The sequence below is a fragment of the Rhopilema esculentum genome, chromosome 9 (genome assembly GCF_057945365.1).
Source record: "Rhopilema esculentum isolate cy_ngs chromosome 9, ASM5794536v1, whole genome shotgun sequence".
NCBI lineage: Eukaryota > Metazoa > Cnidaria > Scyphozoa > Rhizostomeae > Rhizostomatidae > Rhopilema > Rhopilema esculentum.
The window spans coordinates 832,554-853,299 of NC_142823.1; the positions used below are offsets into that span (position 1 = coordinate 832,554).

The following is a 20,746-nucleotide window of genomic DNA, read 5'->3' on the forward strand; positions in this document are numbered from 1 at the left end:
AAACATGCGTGATTAAGTGTTCCAAGCAGAAGGCGACATCTGCTATATATAGACTATGGCAGTTCTTAAAAGATTTGAGTCACATAGAAGGAGTCACGCTCGTTATTGTAAATACTTTGTAAATTATGAATTAAAGGACCCCAGGAAAAAAAAAATTTCAAATACCGAGATTTGAGAATTTCTCAAGAGGCGGCATTAAATTGTTTGTTCAGAGATTCTTTTGGGAAATTCCTTGGTTTCCTAAAAGTGTACATATAGCTTTATACCAGCGCCCACAAAATTTAATCTTCCATCACTAAAGTACTGTTAATGGTTCTGAATAACAGAATTCACATGCCTGCAATAGTTTTTACAAATATAACTACACCTTGTCTGGAATGGAACCGAAAATTAGAATTGCAACTGATAAATATTTTAGGTGCTGTGGAAGGAGGCTCAGCCTCCTTGTCAAAATTAGGAGATATTTCGTGTAGGGGGACTCAGCCCGGAGGAATTCTGTGCTGTCAACCCTCCATTTTTCTTTAGATTTTCTGTAAAGCAATTTCCTGTCAGTTTCTTTTTGAGTCCCTGAGTAGTTTGAATGATTTCATAACACAACAGTAACATTCATGCAAGTTTGTTGATATTGGGTATGGCCGCGGGTGTGGCTTCTAGAAGTTGCCTACAGCACAGCCCACGTCCTAATATTTTTGATGGCACCCCTGTCTTTACAGCACATCGAACACTGTTCGTCAAACCAGTTAACAGCAATTTCATAACTATGCTTTGCGATGGCATTTTGACCATTTATGTAATATTTATAGTACTGAGGTATTTGGTGTTTACAAATCTTATTTCAATTTCTAGCTGAGTTTGGAGATTATGACTTTAATGAGCATGGTACTGATTACCTTGATGGATATCAGCTTGGGCCTGCGGAGGTAAAAGTCGTCTGATTACTCGTTGTTTCTAATGATTCACACGCTTTTCATGTTTCTAAGTTCCTTCCATCTTTGATATTATGCGCAAACGTGGCGTTACTCAGACAGGGGTGGCAAAAATATCGGACTAAAGGGCTAAACTCTCAGAATGAAGAACTGGATGAATTTGCAGGTCGATATCAAAACTTTTGAACAGAGCGAGCTATCAAAATAAAAGTCAAGGAATAATGAATCAGCTCGTACAACTGCAATAATTAATCAGAGAAAATTTCGGTGCATAAAAATTCAGTCAAGATACTTTGCGTGTTTCGTTTTGGCGGATTTTTTTCTTGTATTTTATTCATATATTGATATCTCCATGAATGGCAAAAGACGTATAGGGCTTGTGGGCTTTTTGTTGTGTTAGGCCAAACTCAAGATAAATAAAGATTTTGAAGCAACCTGTTTTATTTGAAGAGATTCAGCAGAAATCTTCATTCAAATATTTTTACAAAATGACGTGATACAATTGATTTTCTAAGTAGTTGGCAAGGTATTTCAAATTTTGGTTTCTTAACAAGTCAAAATCCTTGATTCAAGTTACCTTCCCCACTACTGTAGAGCTCAAAGTTTTTCCGGCCTCCATTCTGGTCCCAGAATGAGACAATTTTGTTCCACTCTGAGCTTGAGGCCCCTTGTTAAAAGCTTCTAGGGAACTGCCTTAAAATGAAACGAAGAAGAAATGTATCTGTTGGGGAATAATTTTACCTCTAGCAGCAAATCGCCTAAGCAAATGAGAAATTACTGTATTTGAATTTGTTACTGGTTTTCATAAAGTATCTCGAATAATGCTTGGTTACACTGTATAGATCATTTATTGTTATTTTTTGTTCTTCCAGGTGGAGAAGGAAGAGGGTTTCATTAAGAGGGTCATAGATCTTCACAAAGAACACAGGTATAGCAGAACGTTTGGACTATTGACTCGGCCAGTCACCATACATGCTTTTAATTCATCATGCTGACAAGATTTGTCGTTTTGTGCGGGGAATCTTTTGAAGAACGGTGGCCAGGATCTTTTCTTGCCACTTCTGGCCTGATTCCCTGTTTATTTTGCAAAGTTCTGATTTTCCAAATTTGATGAAAATGAAATATTGGTAGCAGCATTTTTGTGTATATTATCAAAAAAACATGGTAATTTCAACACTAAGGGTCTACTCATTTTAAGGTTAAGCTTGTTTGACCGTGAAAGGATTAGCTTCCCGTCAGTCTTATGACAATGCGTTTGTTTTTAGGGGCGAAAACCCTGCAGAAGCTGAACTAAATTTTTTAGAGGTCGCTAAACGCACGCCACGATATGGAGTGGACATTCACTATGCAAGGGTAAGAGCTTTGGATTGTAATTTTTTTGTCTATTATAACGATCTGGATGATAGATATAATCTGCCCTCGTGTCAGGGGGACATGTTTTATGTATGTTTGCCATGACATTTTGCGGATTGCCTGGTACCTAATTAGGATATGTGCGTCAATTTCTCTAACCTCAGTATTTAAGGGAGGGATTTGTTTACCCAACTAATGTTTTACAGCCGCTTGGTGCTGAGAAGGTTTTGCAGTTTTCTACATATCAGTGTGATTTCTAGACCAAACAACTTTGATAAACTTCACTTTATTTAGTAAGTGTACTTCAGAAATTGTTCCGTGGACTTTTGGTATCTCAAGCAAGACGCATTGCGAGGTTTTTATCAGTTCGTAACTTTGCCAAAGGTGTTTTGATCTGCTGCTATCTGTCATTGCCCCGTTTTCTTCCGCTGAGTTTTGAAACCATTCCTTTTTCTTCCAGAATAAGAAAGGCGTGCCAATAGAAGTTGGGATTTCTCACAAAGGAGTTATTGTATACCTAAACGGGGAACCTACTGATAGTTATGGCTGGTGGGTTACATTTGGCAGTTTTCAAAATGTGTTTTGATTCTTTGCAAAATTTGCTATTGGGATGATTATCAAAGCAGGACATGTCATAGCCTTCGCAGAAGAAAGCGATCTAAAAATTCTTCAGAATTTGAGAAAATATTTTCGCAGAGGGCATTTGCATGATAGTACTAATTCATTCTTCCTTTAAGTTAGGACATATTAAAAGGCCTGTGTTGTGAATCTGATTGGCTAGTGCAGTACAATGACCTAATTGGTTAGTCATGGGGTCGACGATGGATTTTACACGGCTGTAAAAATTCATGAAATAGAAATGAAAAGCAACTAAACAAATTTCTTGTTGCATTTGTTTTTGTTATTTTGCATTGCGACATATACCCTTTGAAACTTTACAATCAGAAATGTAGCTGCGATATTTTTTTAGGTTTTTCTTTCTACTTAATAAACTATTTATTTGGGTTTGAATCTTTGATAGTATAATCTGATATTTATAACTTCTATTGCTTAAAAGATGTTGCACTGTAATGAGCCTTGTCATTAGCTCCTGTCAAGATTTTTCAAAGTAGAGTACAGTAACATCGATATTTGCAATGAAGTACGCAATGCCAATAATAATTGTTGTTTCATTCAACCAATTCATCGTTGTCTTAAGCCCTTTTGTTTCTGTCAGGCGAGCTGTCGACTTGGTTGCCTACAAAAGAAAAAAGTTCATGCTTAAATTATTTTCATCTGAGGTGGGACTTTTATTGTTTTTTTAATCTCAAACGTTTTTTTGCTGTTAATTAATTTAAATTCACACATTTCTAAGGAATTTCTAAAAAACATTACCAATTTCAGCCAACTTTTGTGTTGAAAGCTTCACAGAAATTTTACAGCTAGATATTTCATAGTCAGAAGATTCTTCCGTTTGAAGCGCAGCGCCCCTGCGTTGAAACTTAGCAGTAAAACATTTTTAACATTTTATAAAGACATCTGCTCGTTGGAAATCAAAATTCAAGTCCTATAAATTTTTGGACGTGCTCCATTTTCTCCGTGAAAAATGCTATGTTTCCTTTTGATTAGAAGCTGATTTAAAATACCTGGTAGTTTGTTTTCCCCTAGTATACTGACGAAGAAAGAAAAGTAAAAAGTAGCTTCTTTGTAATTCTGTAAACATCAATTTGTTTCTAGCGTTTTGAATTTGTTTGGTTTTAGAAAAGAAAAAACCCACGCTTCTCCATGCACAAAAGACGGGATGCAAAGAATATTTACATATCTGCAATTGAGCATCATTCCTTCTTCAGGTATGTCGAACTATTGCTTGCATTTGTAATCTGGCTCTTAGCCTTAAAAATCGGCCTCAAATCGGATCATTAATCATTAGATCCAAGGTCTTGTTTACATTCATTACATTTATTCGGGGAAATATGATTTTGATGGCTTCTTCTAACCCTTGGAAAATGGACTGATGTCTTATTTTGTTTTTTATTTACTAAACTTGGGATGGTTGCAGTTGCAATCCATAATACATGTGATTATTAACTCTATTTAGGTTGACCAACGCCGACCCTTCAAAGCGGGCTGCTGATTCGTTGATGATCGGATCAAAGTTCCGTTACAGGTAAGCCATCTTTTGACTGCATCATTCATCAAACACTTTTCTTCAAATTGTACCCGTGGAATGTCAAACATTTGAAGTCACTGGAAGGTATCTGGTGCATATCAAAATTAGTGCCACAAAGAGGGGTAAACTTTCTCGTAATGGTTATATTTTTAACAAGAACTTAGCATGAATGAAACCTACCAAACACGTGATTTTGCACTGGCAATTGCATAAAGCTTCAGTGACAAACCAAACAAGATTCAATTTGATTAGATAAACCTTATCCCTCGTTTTGAAACAGTGTGATACACTCTCTTTGCCCTCCAACATCCTTTGTTTCTTACCCGAAGTATTCATCGATTATTTTCCGTAGCGAACGAACATTGTACCAAATAAGAAGTGATCCAAGTTTCCATGAGCGCAATGCCGTCGGCAAATTCTCCCGCGCGCCCAGCAAACGGCCTAGGATTAAATCAGAGAAAAACAGACTGGTTCGCGCACCGGTTGTTGCGGAGAAGGAGAAACCGGATGTAAAGGATAAGGAACCGGAAGAAGATTTCGAAGAAATAGAAATCGATGAAACTCAACCGGATCACAACAAATTTGATCCGAACGTAAGTTGTTTTTGTCTTTCCATGATTGCGGGCTGTTAATTTATCCTAGTCTCAGACCTTGTCGATTCAAGGTGCTTTTGGTCTCTGCTGGTCTCTCAATGCCAGCAAATGTTTTGCATAAACATTCCTTAATCATTGCGCTGAGTTGGCTTATTCTTTCATAGAGATAATTTTCTAAATGCGTGATGTATATAATAAAATGTTGTAATTTCGATGGAAATATTTTGAGGTAAATAACATTAGATCTCTAGCCTGGTATTAGCCTGTCGATTCTGGTGACATTAGAACAGTTTTAGCTTAAAGCAACAAAGATTGGTCATAAAGGACTCAAAAGGAAATGAATAATTTAAAATGAATAATCCATTTCAATAAGATAACTTGAAGTTCATCAAAGTATCAATTCTTGATTTAATTCCTCTCAAAGGAATGGGTTATAGTTGAAAAGGTGTTGCCAGATGGCACAACGAAGCGGTATCGAAGGCGTGTCACCACGACAACATCAACAACTACAACAACCAAGACTACTTATGTTATCCGGAAAGGCACTGAAGAGGAGGAGCATGTGATGGAAGAGAAGCCAATCGAAAGCCCGAGAAAGGAGGAAACAGTTGTTATCACCCGAAAGGAATCGCCTGAAATTTCCGAGAAGGAAGTAAAGCAGGAAGTGAAATTTGAGGATGATAGCAATCAGCAAATTGTTACGTAAGTTGTTTATCAGCTTTTCTGCTATTGTTACAATTCCTTAAATCGTATTTGTATATATTAAAGATGAAAACCAACTGGCGAAGATTACGATTTGTTGTGTTACCTTTCAACTAGTCCATGTAGAAAGAAGAGTGTTTCCTTAAACTTGATATGGAAAACAGTAGGTGAAAGGATTATGAACATGGCCTAGTCGAAATCTTTAAACTGATGATTTCTTTGCATAGCCAGACAAATTATTGTCAAAAATTATCAGAACTTTTGCAATGTTCACGATAAACTCGTTTACTGATTAGCGGTTTTGAAGCCTGAACAGGACAACAGGTCTGAGAAAACATGGTAAATGAAGCGTTTTGCCTTCGAATCAAACAAAAATTTGACAAAGTTGCATCGGTAGACAGACTATTAAAGTACGGCCTCTCTGGTTGCTGACGTAAATGTTCACTAGCTTTAAACTACTACCAAATGATTTCTTTAAGAGTAACAAGCGACTCTTTGCCCCAAAGACGTTTGTTGCAGGTTCCATTTAAATTTGGGTGGATTTGCTGAAAAAACATGAACGAAACCGTCTCTGTTTATTCACTGGCAGTAATAGAAAACCGGGAAGCTTAATCTTAAGACCTTTGTTCGATTAGGGAGTATTTTTCGTCAACTGATTAAAAATGCATGAATGTCTGGAAATAACTTCGAGAATCGCTTACTATTTGCCACGGAGGTAAAATTTTCGTCAGTCGTCTAGAAGCTGTTTTTTGTTGTTTGGTAGACACAATATTCATTACTGTTATGGAAGATAGTGTAGGGAAAGCATGTTGAACTGTGCCTTCTATATTATCCGGATCGAACTCAGAGTATACCATTTGTGACTGCTAAACTAGGTGACGTGCAAGAATAGTTATTAGTTGTTATGACGTCAGAATCTGCATTTCAATTGGATATTTTAATATAGAAAATATAGAAATATATTTAATCAGAAACGAATTGATTTTTTATTATATTGGAATATATAACTGTTAATTTTTTGGAAGATGTTAACCTGGAGGGATGATTTGTGATGTGCATTTCTTTCATTCGGAATTTAATGGTTCGGCGCTTCTCCTTAGACTCTCAATTGTTAGTTGATGATACAAACGCAGTGCAACAAATCTGTTTAATTATGCCCCCGTCCTGTCAATTTGCAAGATTTCTCGCTCCAGACGCCAGCACAGTTGCAGCCAGGGCTTGACTTATTTTTTCTGATCGTAGTACCGTTATCACTAAAGAAACAATTGTCACAGAAGATAAGAGAGAACAGAAACTAGATGAAGAGGCCGAGCCTAAGCCAATGTCGCTTGCAGACATCAGGTTAGTATCAGGTTCTATTATCGCACTGTACGCTTCGTATTTAGATCTTATCATAGCTTATAATTATCACCGCGAACGAAATTTCATAGGCGAACACGATTAACTACATGGACACGATACCAGCACGAACACGATGGCAATCACGAACGAAAAATTTTTGCAATTTATCCAGGATATTATTTTTTAAGTGATAAAAAAATCTCGTAGGAATTCATTCGTTTATTTTGCTTTTAGAGCTTCTGCCAAGAAACCAAGTGCAGCTGTGAAGCCTCTCATGCGAGAGGATATTGAAAACGAAGCTGAGCCAACAGCGCCGACTAAAGTGCTTGTTTACAATGTTGACAAGCAAGAAACTGTGAAAATAGTGACGAAAGAGGAAAGAGAAGCAGAGCTGAGGCGAAGAGAGATCGAAGAAGAACAGCAAAGGCAAGAAGAAATTAGGTGGGTTTCACCGTCTTTCGAAGATTCCCTTTAATTCAATTGTCATTTGGTGTTACTTCTAGGAAGTCAATTTAAATCATAGTTGGGTTTCTGCCCTTATCGCAGATTTCGTTATCGCATCTTCATAGGGCAATCCTCTGCTCCTCTAAGATCACTTTCTTTGAGATTTAGAATTTCTCCTATTTTCTGCGTTCTTTTCGTTTTTCCGCTCTCTAGAACTTCGGAACTTTATCCAATTTCCTATCCTTTTTGATATTTACAATTTTTAAAACTTTGAAATTTTGGGACTGGTATTTGTAATTAGAATACCATTCTAATACCACTTGAATGTAACATCTGTATCAAAGGAATTTCTAGTCAATCCAGTTTCTATTCTAAATTAGAGCAAGAAATGAGCGTGAAGCTGCGCTTAGAAGAAAATGGAAGGAGGAGGAGCAGAAGCGAAAGGAAGAAGAGGCTTTAGAGAAAAGACAGAAAGAGATGGAAGCTGAGGAGGAGGCACAAAAGAACCGAGCAATTAGTCCGGAGTTGCAAGAGATTTCGTTATCCACTGGCAACGAGGAATTTGACAAAGAGTTTGGAATCCGCGGTATGGATACGTTTTTGATTAAGACTTCACCGATGCCATCGCAATTTATGAGAGAGTTGGATGAAGAGCTGAATCGATCAAATGACCCTGACGAGATGAGAGAGGATGACGACGACGATGAGGTGGACGCTCTGAAGGAGGAGGAGAAGAGCCAGTCCCTGGACACGCTTGCTGTAAGTTGCATAATTAGCATCAATTATCATATTATTGGTTAAGACTTCACTTTATTGCAGTGCTCTATATCTGCAAAAATATTAATTACGCTTTTAAACTTTAATAAATATACTAGTAAAACTTGCAAACATCGTTATTGTAAACCTAACATTTCTTTATGCCGTCTTTCCCTTGCGCTCTTCCCTTCGTTTTTTCTCATGACTTTTTTCCCTTTTCTCGTTTCTTTTCTATTTCTTGTTAATATGGTGCTATCTATGCTGATTTTTAATCTAGAACACCCCCGTCCTAGATCAGCGCATTACGGTGATTTTTAGTTTGATGTCCGCAATCTTCATATCTTCCGCTGCAGTAACGAGCTTACTTTGAATCATATCCCTAAATGACAGCAGGTGATCTAATCCAGATACTACAATAGTTTGATCCAATTTTTTGCTTGATTCTTTATTTATAAAACACCACTTAACGAAGCTTTATGCCTGTAAATCGTATTGTTGGCGACTCTTCTTCAAATTCAAGGAAAAAATCACACGTGTGGTTTGTAAGCTGGAGACTCAAAGATTAGCATTCCTACTATGATTGCTGTAGATGCTACCGAAAATTCTCCAAAACCTTGACGTTTCGTGAAACATTCTGTATTGCGTTTCCATATAACACAGAGTAAACAAAATTCCTTAAGAAAACGTTTATGACAAATTTCACTAGATTCTGCACCGGTAAAGTTTCTTTATATCAGATCATAGTTTTTACAAGACAAACACGCTCAATCGTGGCTCTCAAACACTAATTTAAATGCTAATATTCCTTGAAGTATTAGATTTCTTTTCAAACTTCTTACATAAGTATGCCCTTTTTGCATTTAGGTACAATAATAAAAACTGCTCTCTGTTTTGAAAATTGAGGGGAAAGACAAGTTAACTCTAGAGTAGATGAATAGTGCCAGCAAAAGGTTCTAAAAGCTTTCTTCAAACCCCAGTAAAACATGACCTATTTCTGTGCTTTAAAAAGGTTTTGTTGGTTTCCTCAAGGCCCGTGATTACATTTAAAACAATTACTGAGTTCAAATTTCTCTGTAAAATGTAATTTCAACCCCATTTGTTTTAGGTTGAGGACACTCGAAAGGCAAAAACCCTCGATCGCAAGTTCGTGCGTCGCCCGCCTCCTGAGAGGAGCAGCGGGTACATAAGGCGTAGCTATGGCAACGAATTAGATTTTGATTACAGTCCCGGATCAGGTGCACGCACGATGCCCCGTAAAACGAGGAAGTACGTCCCGCTTATCACTAAAGAGGAGTTGCTTCGTGCCTATTCGTCAGGGGGGTTGCATGACGAAAGTGTGATCAGTAAGCAAGAACCTGTGGAAGAAAAGTCAAGGATCGAATACTCTCTTAAAGAAGAATCAGGTAATTACCGTGTTTCATGTCGTTCATGTTTTGAGTTTGTTTTGTCCGGGAAGGGAGGGGGTTTTTTTAGAGGGGTGTGTGTAGTGAGCTGAATGGGAAGATGGATGAAGAAGGAAGTGGATCGTTTAAGAATGGGTGTTGGGTTTGTTGGTCAAATGTTACTGATTGGGCAGTGGTACGAAAGGCTATTTGAAAATAACAAGGTCTGTAAAGATAAAGGGGGAAGATTTTTCAAGCGGAATTGTAGGGCTAAAGGGAACTGTATATTGATTTTGAATTTCTTAAGATGGTCAAACGAAAGTACTGAGTGAGTAACGACCCCAAGGCAGTATATTTTAAAATCCTGCAGTTATCAGAGTAGCAAAGATAGTTTTTTCGTGTTAGTATTTATAGAGTGCAATGTGTTCGTCTGCAGGCGTGGAACAAGGAGAGCATGGCTTCGTGAAGAGTTTGATTGGGCGGCATGAAACCATTAAACACAAGGAGGAAGTTGAGATTGAGGAGCGAAGAAGATCACGTGTCTATAGCTCAGCTGATGATTCAAAGGGGGTCGTACCCACACGATCTACTAGTTTTGCCAATGTCGAGAGGCCAGAGGTATTGTATTTATCCAACTTCTGCTAATGTCAGTTTTCACCAAAACAGGAGAATGACAGTTCAAACAATCATTCAGGATTTAGGAATCTTTTCTTATGATTTTTCGCCTTTAGGCCACACCAATTCTGATTACCGTTTCAAGAGTTTCCTAGGTAATTTCTTGTTATAGCAGGACACAAATTCCTGTTGTCTCTGACAGAGTTTCATTTGCGTCATATGGGATAAAACCAGAATCCCCTGCCAGTTTTCTCTCTTTGAGAATGCATTCAGAGTTTGGCATACCCTATTTTCTGTCAAATTTCCCCCAACGCCGAAAAGATCGACTCTATCAAATCCAAACCACAATTTCTCAAGCAAACCTATCCCTTTCCTTTACGCAGGTGAAAAAGACAAAAGTGCCTCCTCCCGTTAGGACCAAACCAGTAATTTTCCATCCCGATAAGTCAGGTCAGGCAGCCACCGCAGAGGTACGGCCTGCGTCAGCCTGCGAGCTAAGAACAGCTCCACTGTCTCCCGAATCAAGCCCCGTTGATAAATCGGAAGACGTTAACAAATTCCCGATCCCAGAAGTGATAACAACCACAGTTGTTTTTGATTCAGAAGCCCCGACGACGCAAAGAACAACATCAGGTATGGCAGTTTTGTATTTTTATTTATTCATCATAATACCGCTATGTTTGGTATTTAAAAATCATATGTTAGCATCTTCTGAAAACATAAGCCTCTACAACCTTATACTTATTTAATTTTTTTGCTTATCGTGCCGGAAACAATGATATTGCAAAATTGCCAATAAAAACATTGGCATTGATGACAACATGGCACTAAATCTGCCGTCGCCTCATCTGTATTTCCTCTCTATGTGTATTCCTTCTCAAATAAACCTTTCTCTCGATTTTTCAGCTTGTAATTTAAATCCTTTCAAGTGTCTGGGTAGTTCGTAGCAGTGTTTTATTTATATGTCGTTGGTCCTTTATGTTTATATGTTTTATAGTTTTAGTGATTCTTCGTGTTGATCTTTATCAACATCGTGTGCAACAAATAACTCACAAATGTTTTCCGTTCACAACCCGTCTATGTCAAGCTTTCGATCTTTCGGTCTTTCAGATTTGATTTCACTCCAAATTTCTCAGCCAACGAAAGCTGCCAACATTTCAACCGGCACTTTTAACAGGGAAATCTGAAAATGTCCCTTAACCCAAATAGCTTTATCGTCAGTCTGAGCCACTTTTGCGTTGCTTCCTAACCGGATGTTTTGTTTTTGCCAGAAAAAAAGAATCATCTTTTCGATTCCAAGTTAATTTAGAAATTATTTTTCATTTTCATTTCATATTTTTGGCTTTTTTCACAAATTTTTACACATTTTTCGTTGCACTTTGAAGAACTTTCGATCATATAGCCCAACGAATTCACATTGCATATCAAATTTTGTTTTGCAATTTCCAACCCACATGTATCTTTTTGTAACTTATTAACTTTTGTAAACTTTCAATTGATGCTTAGATTTTAGAACTATGTGTTTCCTACAATTGCACTTAACATTTTAACACTAACTTGTAGCTTGCAAGTTTTCATTGGTTCTATTCCAAAATTCATACTGAATATTTTGATTTTTTAAGTCAAAACATTTCTATGCAGTTTTGTTTACGGTTTTTGCCAATGAAAACTCGCTATCTTTTCCCGTATAAATGTTTGCACATGACTTGCGACTTAAAGACTGCACATAACAGCTATCTCCTGCCTTCTCTTGGCTTAGTAGATTGCCTGAAAAAGCACACTAACTAACTGCACCTTCCAATACTGATGCTCATATTAAAAAGCACGTCTTAAACTTAAGGTTTAATATTTTAATTCATAATTAATAGAGAGTGCGGGAAAATAACCGACCCGAGCATTAATTTCCCTTTTCTTCTTTTGAACTTAAAGATAACCAGAAGCTCACATTGGGGTTGTATGTTCTTTGTGTTGTTTTGGTGTTTCCAAGAGAGGGGAGAGTAGAAATTGTGTCAGATTAATTATAAATATTCTACATATTGAAAAAACTACTTGATTGAGTTGGGTTCAGGAAATGAAGTAAAAAATTCCCAAGGGAAGACCATCTCAAAGAACATACGCCCCTATTTTAACAGCTAATAAATTTTTACCTACAATAACTAGCAGTAATAAATAACAGAGCGTTGGCAATTTTTAACATGGAGCTAGTGCCCGTAGAATGTTACGTCATTCCTGCTATCTATGAACCAAACATTAAACAACCTACTTTAAAATAGTTAGGACGTGGTCAATACGGTGTGCTTAAAGCCTTTCTGCCATGTGACTGCCTCTTTCTGGATCCCCGAGAAATTTTACATTTTGAGTGTAAAGCAATCTTGTTTGGTAGAATGGCCTACACGTCTTGGTGTCCACATGTTTTCCTGCCATAACCTGATTGACAAGAAGGTGCTATCTATGTAGCATCTATCTTTAGAGTGCTGTCATATATATATATACATATTATATATATTTTATATATATACTGTCAGATTCAATCTGTCGTTTATCATGCCTTAGTTGCTAATTAGAATGACATGATTTAGTTTGTTCAAGCCAATACTCTTTCTTTTCTTATTTATTCTTTTATTTGCTCATTATTATTTTATTTATGTGTCATTTTCTCTGTCCGTTCCTTACATTCTTTTGGCCACAGTTTTTCCCTTAATCTTTATAATCTTTTTTCATTCTTTCCTCTCCCATTTCAAGGGATATTTTCACATTAACTGTTTCATTTTGCTTCGGCTTAAAGTAGCTGCTTTGATACTTTACGGTCCTATACTCGAGCCTTTGGTCTTTCTGTTTCTCTGTCCTGCAGCTTGAGGCTGCTAGTGATGACATTTCAAGCAGTCTTTCCGACCTTTTTGGATTGGCAGTAAAATGTAATCTCTTTTTACGATGTTTCGATGTTGGTTCATCGTTGTAACTATGTATGGTTAATATACCTCTCATGGTTGATATTCCTCTCATGGCTTACATATCCCTTTGTGTTGGATCTAGTCTGTTTGTGGAGTGATTTGCGTTTGATCTGATAATCATTTGCAATTAAATCCTTATAACTAATTAAACTTTCAACAAAATTAACGGGAGTTTACATACACCCATGACTTATAAATTCAGTACATCTAGACTGCCAGGAAGTGTTTGCCTTTAACTTGCCTCGTAGTGAAGCGCGTGCAAAGACCAACGCTGCAAGTAATGCTCAAAGTAAACTCTAAGTTGCAATTTTTAAGCTTTTGATTGAGTACTTTTTTGTTATTTCTTATAGTTTAAAAGTAGTTCGCATCATTGTGAATTGTAATCTAGCAGTAGAGTTAAAGCTATTGTCATATTAAACTCAATAAATGTATGCATTGCCTTGAACATGCGCAGTTGTTACAATCTCAGTGACGCAACGGAGGCTTCGAGATCATCGACATATGTCATAAGCATTCACCTTGCAAGGGGAACTTTCGTTTCTTCACCCAAACCAGAGCATTCTCTATAAATGGACATAAAGAATGTGTTTCCCCTTTCTTGGTATTTGAACTGACCACCTTAGGCCGTTACGTCACTGACCATTGCAGTCACTCTAATTGCTAAATTCAAAGAAATTAGTAGTAGAATGGTCGATCGAGGGGTAAACCTTGGTGATAATGTGCAAGATAACATCGTTCTGTATCTTCGAAAGACACATAGACCTAACACATTGGGGCAGAATTTAAAATTACAAAGTTGCCCACTCAAAGACATGCTTCATCCGCGCCTCGACTTCAGTTTCGTGTGAATACGAGATTACAAATGAAATTTAACAACACTCAAGTAGCAGAATGTAGAAATTTAAACTTTAAACATGGAGTGTCAAATGCTAAATATGTGTAACCTGTTATAACCTGATCCGGGTGCCCCTGTCTGTGTGTTTCTATAATGGTAGCAAGCTTTTTCAGTCAGGGGTGGGTAGAAAGGTTGCGACTGTGGTGGAAAGTTAAACAAGTCAAAAGGAGGCAAGAGATGTGACGAAACGAAATTGATAAAAAGAACGCCCTGAATAAATCAGCTAAAACTATGTTGCCTAATCATAGGTTATATTGACAAGGACAATGTGGAGCAGCTGTGGGGGAAAGTCGTGCTGAAGCAGCGAAGGAGCTTCAGGGCATCTGAATCGTTTGACGGCATTTCGAATTTCGACGCGTTCAAGCTGAAAGAGCGCGGATTTTTGAACATTCGCGAGGATGCACATCCGAGAGAACGTTTAGTCGTAAATATTGCAGCACCAGAGATAGTCCTTGACAAAGATCATCGTCCCAGAGATGATCATGGCCGAAAGAGAATCAAAATAAATGAGAATTGCATTCCCGAAATATTTCTAGGGGATTTGAGCCCCGATGATGCAGCCTCTGTGCTTTATTTACAATCGAATGGCGATCCTTGCAGGTTAGAATTCAACAAGGACTGCAATACCAATGCTAATAATGTAGCTGTGGAGGAGAGCATAAGCTCAGAAATACGCGTTGATGGTGTTTGTAACGAGCTTGATTTGAATTGGCTTGAGAGTCAGCCTTTGGAGGATTTGTGCAATGGAAATGTATATAAAGAATTCGAAAATAAGGAATTGGTTAATGGCAATCTAGTTGGCGAATCACCTAGAGAAGCTATTTGTAAAAATGAGCGATTAGGGCCAGGATTAATGAATGGGGAGCATCTGGATGAAGTTGTAGGAAAGGAAAGTCATGGTGTGACATTGGAAGAGACAACTGATGACAAGACATTGGTCACGGATGATGTAAAGGACAGTCAAAAGATTGGCGAGAATGACTTTAAGTTGGATGAAGAGAAAAGAGTTAAGGACGTTGAATTTATGAATGATTGCGAACTGATGAATGACTGTAATATAATTGAATTGGATATGAGAGTAGGGCTAAATGTTTGTGAATCTAAGGATGAATTGAATCTAACCGAAAACACACGTGATGCAGGTTATACACCGACAGATAATGAAGTATCGGAAGAACCAGAGCAGCGATCCCATGAAAGACCGGATGAAATGAATACCGAGGCTTTGGAACCTCAGTGCACGAGTCCAGGGCAAGAAGACAACCGGATCAACGAATCACGTGACGAGGCAACCGGAATTAGTGAGATGCTGATTGAAGCTGACTCTGGGGAGGAGCCACTAGGGAAAGGAGGGTCGAGAGAGCGGAAACGCTTTGATTCGTGTCCCAATTTATCGTTTCCACTCAGTCAAGATAACAACAAGGACGATGTCTTTACCAATGAAGCATTTGCGGTGAAGGAATCCCCATGCAAAGACAGAAAGCCGAAAGGATCCTTTGCGAGAATTAAGAAACAGTCACAAAAGAGAAAGCCAGCCAGTGAAGGGCAACATACGAAAAAAATGTCACTTACAGAAAACTGCGAATTAGGCCGATTGAAGAAGGAGTATGACTCGACATTAGCTGCCTTCCTGAAGCAGCGATCGAAGTCGCTAGGTAAATAAATGTGTGTTGATAGGGTATGAGGTACCTTAGTGCTCTGAACAATGCAATGTAAGCCGTATTATTGGTAACAGTTGTGGTAAATTAGGATTATCTTTAGGTACAACCACTTCCCTTGGTAAGCGTCATGGCTTGTGGGATTGAAAACCTGATCATGTCACAAAAACATTCCTAATGATAAGTTGAAATATAACTTATTGCCTGATAGCTCGGTAATCAGTATCTAAATCACCGACATAATTTTAACAGTGTGACATAAGATCGTTGGCATATCCAAAAATTGCGATTTTCGATTTTCTCCTTAATTTATTCCACCTAAAATTCCTACACAAATCCTAATCTTTGATTTTTGCAGTTCCTGACTACAATAGGTAAACCTATCTTGTTGTTTTGAAAAAACGGTGGCGATGTTTTTGTCGTAACAAAGATGTAGGTGAAGGAGTTACGACCCTTCGTAACAAGCTTCATAGTTCGCCAAAATAGGCATGGAATCACCATTTATAGACACTTATGGACTGTGTGCCCCAGCACATCTTTTGTTCATTTAAACATTTTCTTGAATGAAGTTCTAGCAAAAACTTTTCCAGGCAGTTTGAAGCCGTACAAAATTATTACAAGTTTCTGATATTTCGATGAACATTTAAAAAAATTGACTTTGAATTGCCTTTGAGTTTTTTTGAATGTTATATCTAAGGGTAATTTTTTGCTAGTAAATTATGATAGCTGCACTTTTTCAAAGCCAAAACGGCCTGACAAAAAATGAATTTAAGCATATAGCAGTAGTTGGTATCTTTATTTCACTTTCATTTTTGGGTGAGATTTTTGGGTGAGATAAGTTGAACAACTCTGGATTGACATAACAGTCAACAATTTACATCATTGCTAAATAGATGTATTGAATTTCACCTAGTGTAGTGGATCACTAGCGGGTCACTAGCGTATCTTTGAATTGCACGATTTTTGGCCTTGTACCGTACACCCTGTTTTAGCTAATTCCTTCAGCATTCTTTGCCATGTATCAGGATGTCTTTATCATTTCAACAATCTCTTATACATGCTTCTTATTATCAACATAATTAAGACAACGTCCCTAATGTTCTCGTATTCATTTTGCCTGTTGTATTTTTCAAGACGACGTTCTAGTTTCGACGCAAACGATCTCCGTTTGTCCTGCCGAAAGCACTCCAACAACAGTGATCACGCCTCCCCCTCCCGATGTCATCAACCATTCGGATGCGGCACCCAGCACATCGATGGACATCACCGACGAAACGTTCCCTACACCACCCCCTGATGTAGTAACCCAAACCATAACGACCTCCCCTTCCACAGGTACGACGGTGATTGAAACGCGGGAGGTCGTTTCTACGCAGCAATACCCGCCAGAAGTAGAAACCCGAACTGTAGTCATCGCCAGTGACGGGGGTACCACGGAAGAATTTGAGCGAATGATTAGTAGCGATTCTGTTACGACAAGCGAAACTACGATATCAAAAACCATCGTAAGTAAAAATCTTCTATTTATATGTTAAATATCTTTTGAAAGATTTGTCATTTAAAAGTAGGTAGGAGTAACTTCATACAAGCTATCAGCACAGAAACGTATAGGATAAAGGATGAGACCTGATCTTATGAACAACTTTTAAAACCATTGCGAATCCATCGACTTTGTGGTAGATTAAAGCCAGCAGCCTCGAAGGCCATTGCAACGACTTCGTGTTTGTGCAACCCCAACCTTTGGTAGTTTTACCTCGACTCTCAAGCAGATACCCTTTAATTTATTTTGCAATTACATTGTTGCAACCTGCATTCAACACTGCCAACATCATGGCATGTACCCCCTTATTATAGCAACTTCATTACCTTACTGCAGACCACTGAGCTAATAACGACGTCAACGGAGCAGAAGATCGTTATATCGGGCGAAGGCGAAATCAACGAAGAGTTACAGCAGGTGAGGATTATGGTTTTATATTACTCAATTACTATCAAAGTAATTCTTGTGATCGATTAAGCAGGCACTTCTTGATGATTCTTATTTGGGAGGCAAGTTCACTTCTTTAGGGCCTTTATTCTGTCCATTGTCGGAACCAATTAAGACAATGCATCATATGCGCATGTGCCTTAGGACGATAGCTGGTGAACATACTTAACACCTCATGGTGCTCCATAGCATTTTATCAAAAATATTTTATATCATGGTCGCATCATATAAACCAGATATTGATTCTCATTACACCCTTTCTCTTTGTTTTCTTCGTCTTTTGATTCGAGGCTGGCCTATTCAATACAATATGCGATGTAAAAAAAACCTTAGTGATTTTAGCTGCGTAGGTGCATATGATGCAAAAGTTTAAAAGCAACAGATCCTCGAGCAAATGCTTGCTTGTCTCCCCAACAATTACACTCTACTATAGGTAGAGTATATTAAAGACCCTGTTTTTGGAGTGTAGCGTTTTTGAAGCCGTGCTAATTTCCTTCTGGATTCCCTAATATGAGCCCAAATGATGGCAATGTTTGTGGCTATTTTAGGCGCTGAAAGATGCTGCTGAAACGAGAGGCCCGGACGAACATTGAAATGTAATAATTTAGTGAGTATAAAAGTTTTTTTATCTAGTATATGCAGAAATTCTTTGTTAACAACAAAATGTTGAACATTTGTTGGGGAATTAAGGCAAGTTGATTCACAGCCCTTGTGAAATGAGGAAAATTCTCGGATATTAAATCGCATGTAAAACATGCTGACGTGCCTCTGTAGCATACCAAGATGGAAGCTATGGGCCTAAAGGGTTGTCTTGGACAAGAAACAGCTGTACTAAAAACAGCTTAGCACAATAAATGTGCGAAATCACTGTTTATTTATAAGCTTGCGTTACGTCCATATTATCGTAATCGCATTGCCAGTAATAGGTATTAAATATACGAGGTTTTCTAATTGCCTATTTGAAATGCTGTTTTTAGTATTACCAAGGATTTTTAGTATTTTCGACAAAGCTTCTTTTCTTTGTTGTTATATGTAATTGATTTTTTTAAGTATGTTAGAAATAACTAAACTAAAGTATATCCAAAAAGATATTGATCATCACGCTTTTCTTCCTCTAGGTTTCACTGACACATTGGGACACCGTTCCTTTCGGCGCGGCTCACGCCAACTGAACGCATGAATTGCATTTTGGGATTGCTTGGACTGGTGCCATGTTAATTTATAAATAAAAATCAGTGGTTGGTTTCCTTTGGTATGTTTTTGAGATAATGTCATGTCAGCGGAGCAGATTTAAGCAAATTTGATACAGTTATCCTGGGCATCATGTACAATTGATTTTTGTTGGCTGCAGTCAGCCCGTAGTCTTAATAGTTTCGCGCTGTTTTAAATGCCTCGTATTCATTTATTTGGTTGCCGTATGACACAGAACATAACTTTTTGTGCGTAGCAGAACTCCTGCTTTTTGCTAATCGCAGTTCTGTGATTCTAAATCTTAACAGTTCCAATGTCACATGTTTAGGGGAAAATATGTTCGATTTAAGTATACCTATTTGTTCGGGTCTGGGTTCTTAGTCCGTGGGGGTGTTTTCAAATGACATTTCTTTGTTGAAACCCCCTATCTATTTATTGAGATTTTCAACAATTTACCCTTTGCTATCCAGCTGAGTATTGGAAAATTCCCGTTCATATGAGCCCGCCCGGCCCCCAAACACCCGACCCCACCCCCAGTAAAAGGGATCTATTAAAAACGTTTTTGTTAAGTTTGTTATGTCATAGGTTTTTAAGCGCTTCTAGTGGTTTTAGCTTTAGCCTGGTAATTTTTAGTGTCTGTTTTATTTTAAAGCTCTTGACTTTTATTAAAATTGGAAAGTGTTGATTTTGTGTTTACTATCGTTGTTTGAAAATCTTAAAACTAGAGATAACAGTTAAGCATTGATTACAAAGGCCAAGGCGTCTGTAGTTATTGACGCGGGCTCATATCGATCGGGATCACCGTTGTTTTGTTAACGAGCTGACTGCGTGGTTTTTAATAGCCAAAGCTGTTTCGTCGTCATTTCCCCTGACATTTTTTAAATCCACCCCTGTTACAACAACAAGACCTCCATTCCTTGACTCACTCATAAAATTTTCTGTTACGATTTTCAAACCCATCCCCCGTATGAATTTCAAAAATAGCAAAAAGTTGCAAAATGTTAAGGATTTTTTAATGGTGGCTAACAACGGCTGTTTTCCGCCTATGGTCGTAAGCATTTTTTTGCATCGTATTTTTGTTAAGCCTCAATGCTCTTAACTGTAATTCTTCAAATTGACACCCCCTCTCCCCCCTCCCCTACAGTAAAGAAAACATTTGCTGATATTTTCCCATGTTTTCAAATGAATACATTGGCTTTATACGTCCGCATGCCGCCAATGCTGAACTCCTCTGTACACGATATAAATCTAAGTTTTTATGCTGTGCTTTTATTTCTTTTAGACCATGTTCTTTTTAATTTTATTTATAGATGTTTTTTAGATATTGATGATTATTTATGATACTAACAATGAAACTATAAAAACAACGTACTAAAGCGAATGCTATTTATTCGTCTTGGATCCTCCATGGCCCTTCGTGGTTCTCTATGTGCCTCCGTGGGTCTCCGTGGGCCTCCGTGGGTCTCCGTGGGCCTCCGTGGGCCTCCGTGGGCCTCCGTGGGCCTCCGTGGGCCTCCGTGGGCCTCCTTGGGCCTCCGTGGGCCTCCGTGGTCCTCCGTGGTCCTCCGTGGGCCTCCGTGGGCCTCCGTGGGCCTCCGTGGGCCTCATGATTCATAGAAGGCTAGCAATGTCCTCTCAGGACCATTATTTTGAGGGTTACCTTCGTGAAGTTTTGGCTTCCTTCCATGCGGATTATGGCTGTCACGATAGCCCGAAGAAGGTCATACAGTTCGCACAAAAATTGGTGCTTCATATCAAATCAACACGGAGAGGTGTCAAATAGGTTTTTTGTACAGCAATATG

At 38.2% G+C, this 20,746-nt stretch overlaps 1 protein-coding gene across 3 annotated transcripts in view; it reads left to right on the plus strand.

Moving 5' to 3' along the window:
* The window catches only part of LOC135689063 (uncharacterized), a 30,379-nt gene extending 10,060 nt beyond the window's left edge, over window positions 1-20,319 (plus strand). The window contains exons 7-26 of one of the 3 annotated variants that reach the window (XM_089110150.1): window positions 847-920; window positions 1,799-1,854; window positions 2,192-2,279; window positions 2,740-2,828; window positions 3,496-3,559; window positions 4,020-4,108; window positions 4,357-4,425; window positions 4,781-5,021; window positions 5,446-5,723; window positions 6,966-7,064; window positions 7,299-7,505; window positions 7,889-8,267; window positions 9,370-9,667; window positions 10,083-10,264; window positions 10,645-10,894; window positions 14,356-15,762; window positions 16,900-17,270; window positions 17,642-17,722; window positions 18,301-18,359; window positions 18,871-20,319. In XM_089110150.1, the coding sequence (XP_088966276.1) occupies window positions 847-920; window positions 1,799-1,854; window positions 2,192-2,279; window positions 2,740-2,828; window positions 3,496-3,559; window positions 4,020-4,108; window positions 4,357-4,425; window positions 4,781-5,021; window positions 5,446-5,723; window positions 6,966-7,064; window positions 7,299-7,505; window positions 7,889-8,267; window positions 9,370-9,667; window positions 10,083-10,264; window positions 10,645-10,894; window positions 14,356-15,762; window positions 16,900-17,270; window positions 17,642-17,722; window positions 18,301-18,345 (4,367 nt within the window). In that variant the 3' untranslated portion in view covers window positions 18,346-18,359; window positions 18,871-20,319. The remainder of the gene's footprint in view (window positions 1-846; window positions 921-1,798; window positions 1,855-2,191; window positions 2,280-2,739; window positions 2,829-3,495; window positions 3,560-4,019; window positions 4,109-4,356; window positions 4,426-4,780; window positions 5,022-5,445; window positions 5,724-6,965; window positions 7,065-7,298; window positions 7,506-7,888; window positions 8,268-9,369; window positions 9,668-10,082; window positions 10,265-10,644; window positions 10,895-14,355; window positions 15,763-16,899; window positions 17,271-17,641; window positions 17,723-18,300; window positions 18,360-18,870) is intronic. The other 2 variants (XM_089110151.1, XM_065206167.2) reach the window with 2 other exon arrangements.
* Window positions 20,320-20,746: the final 427 nt, after the last annotated feature.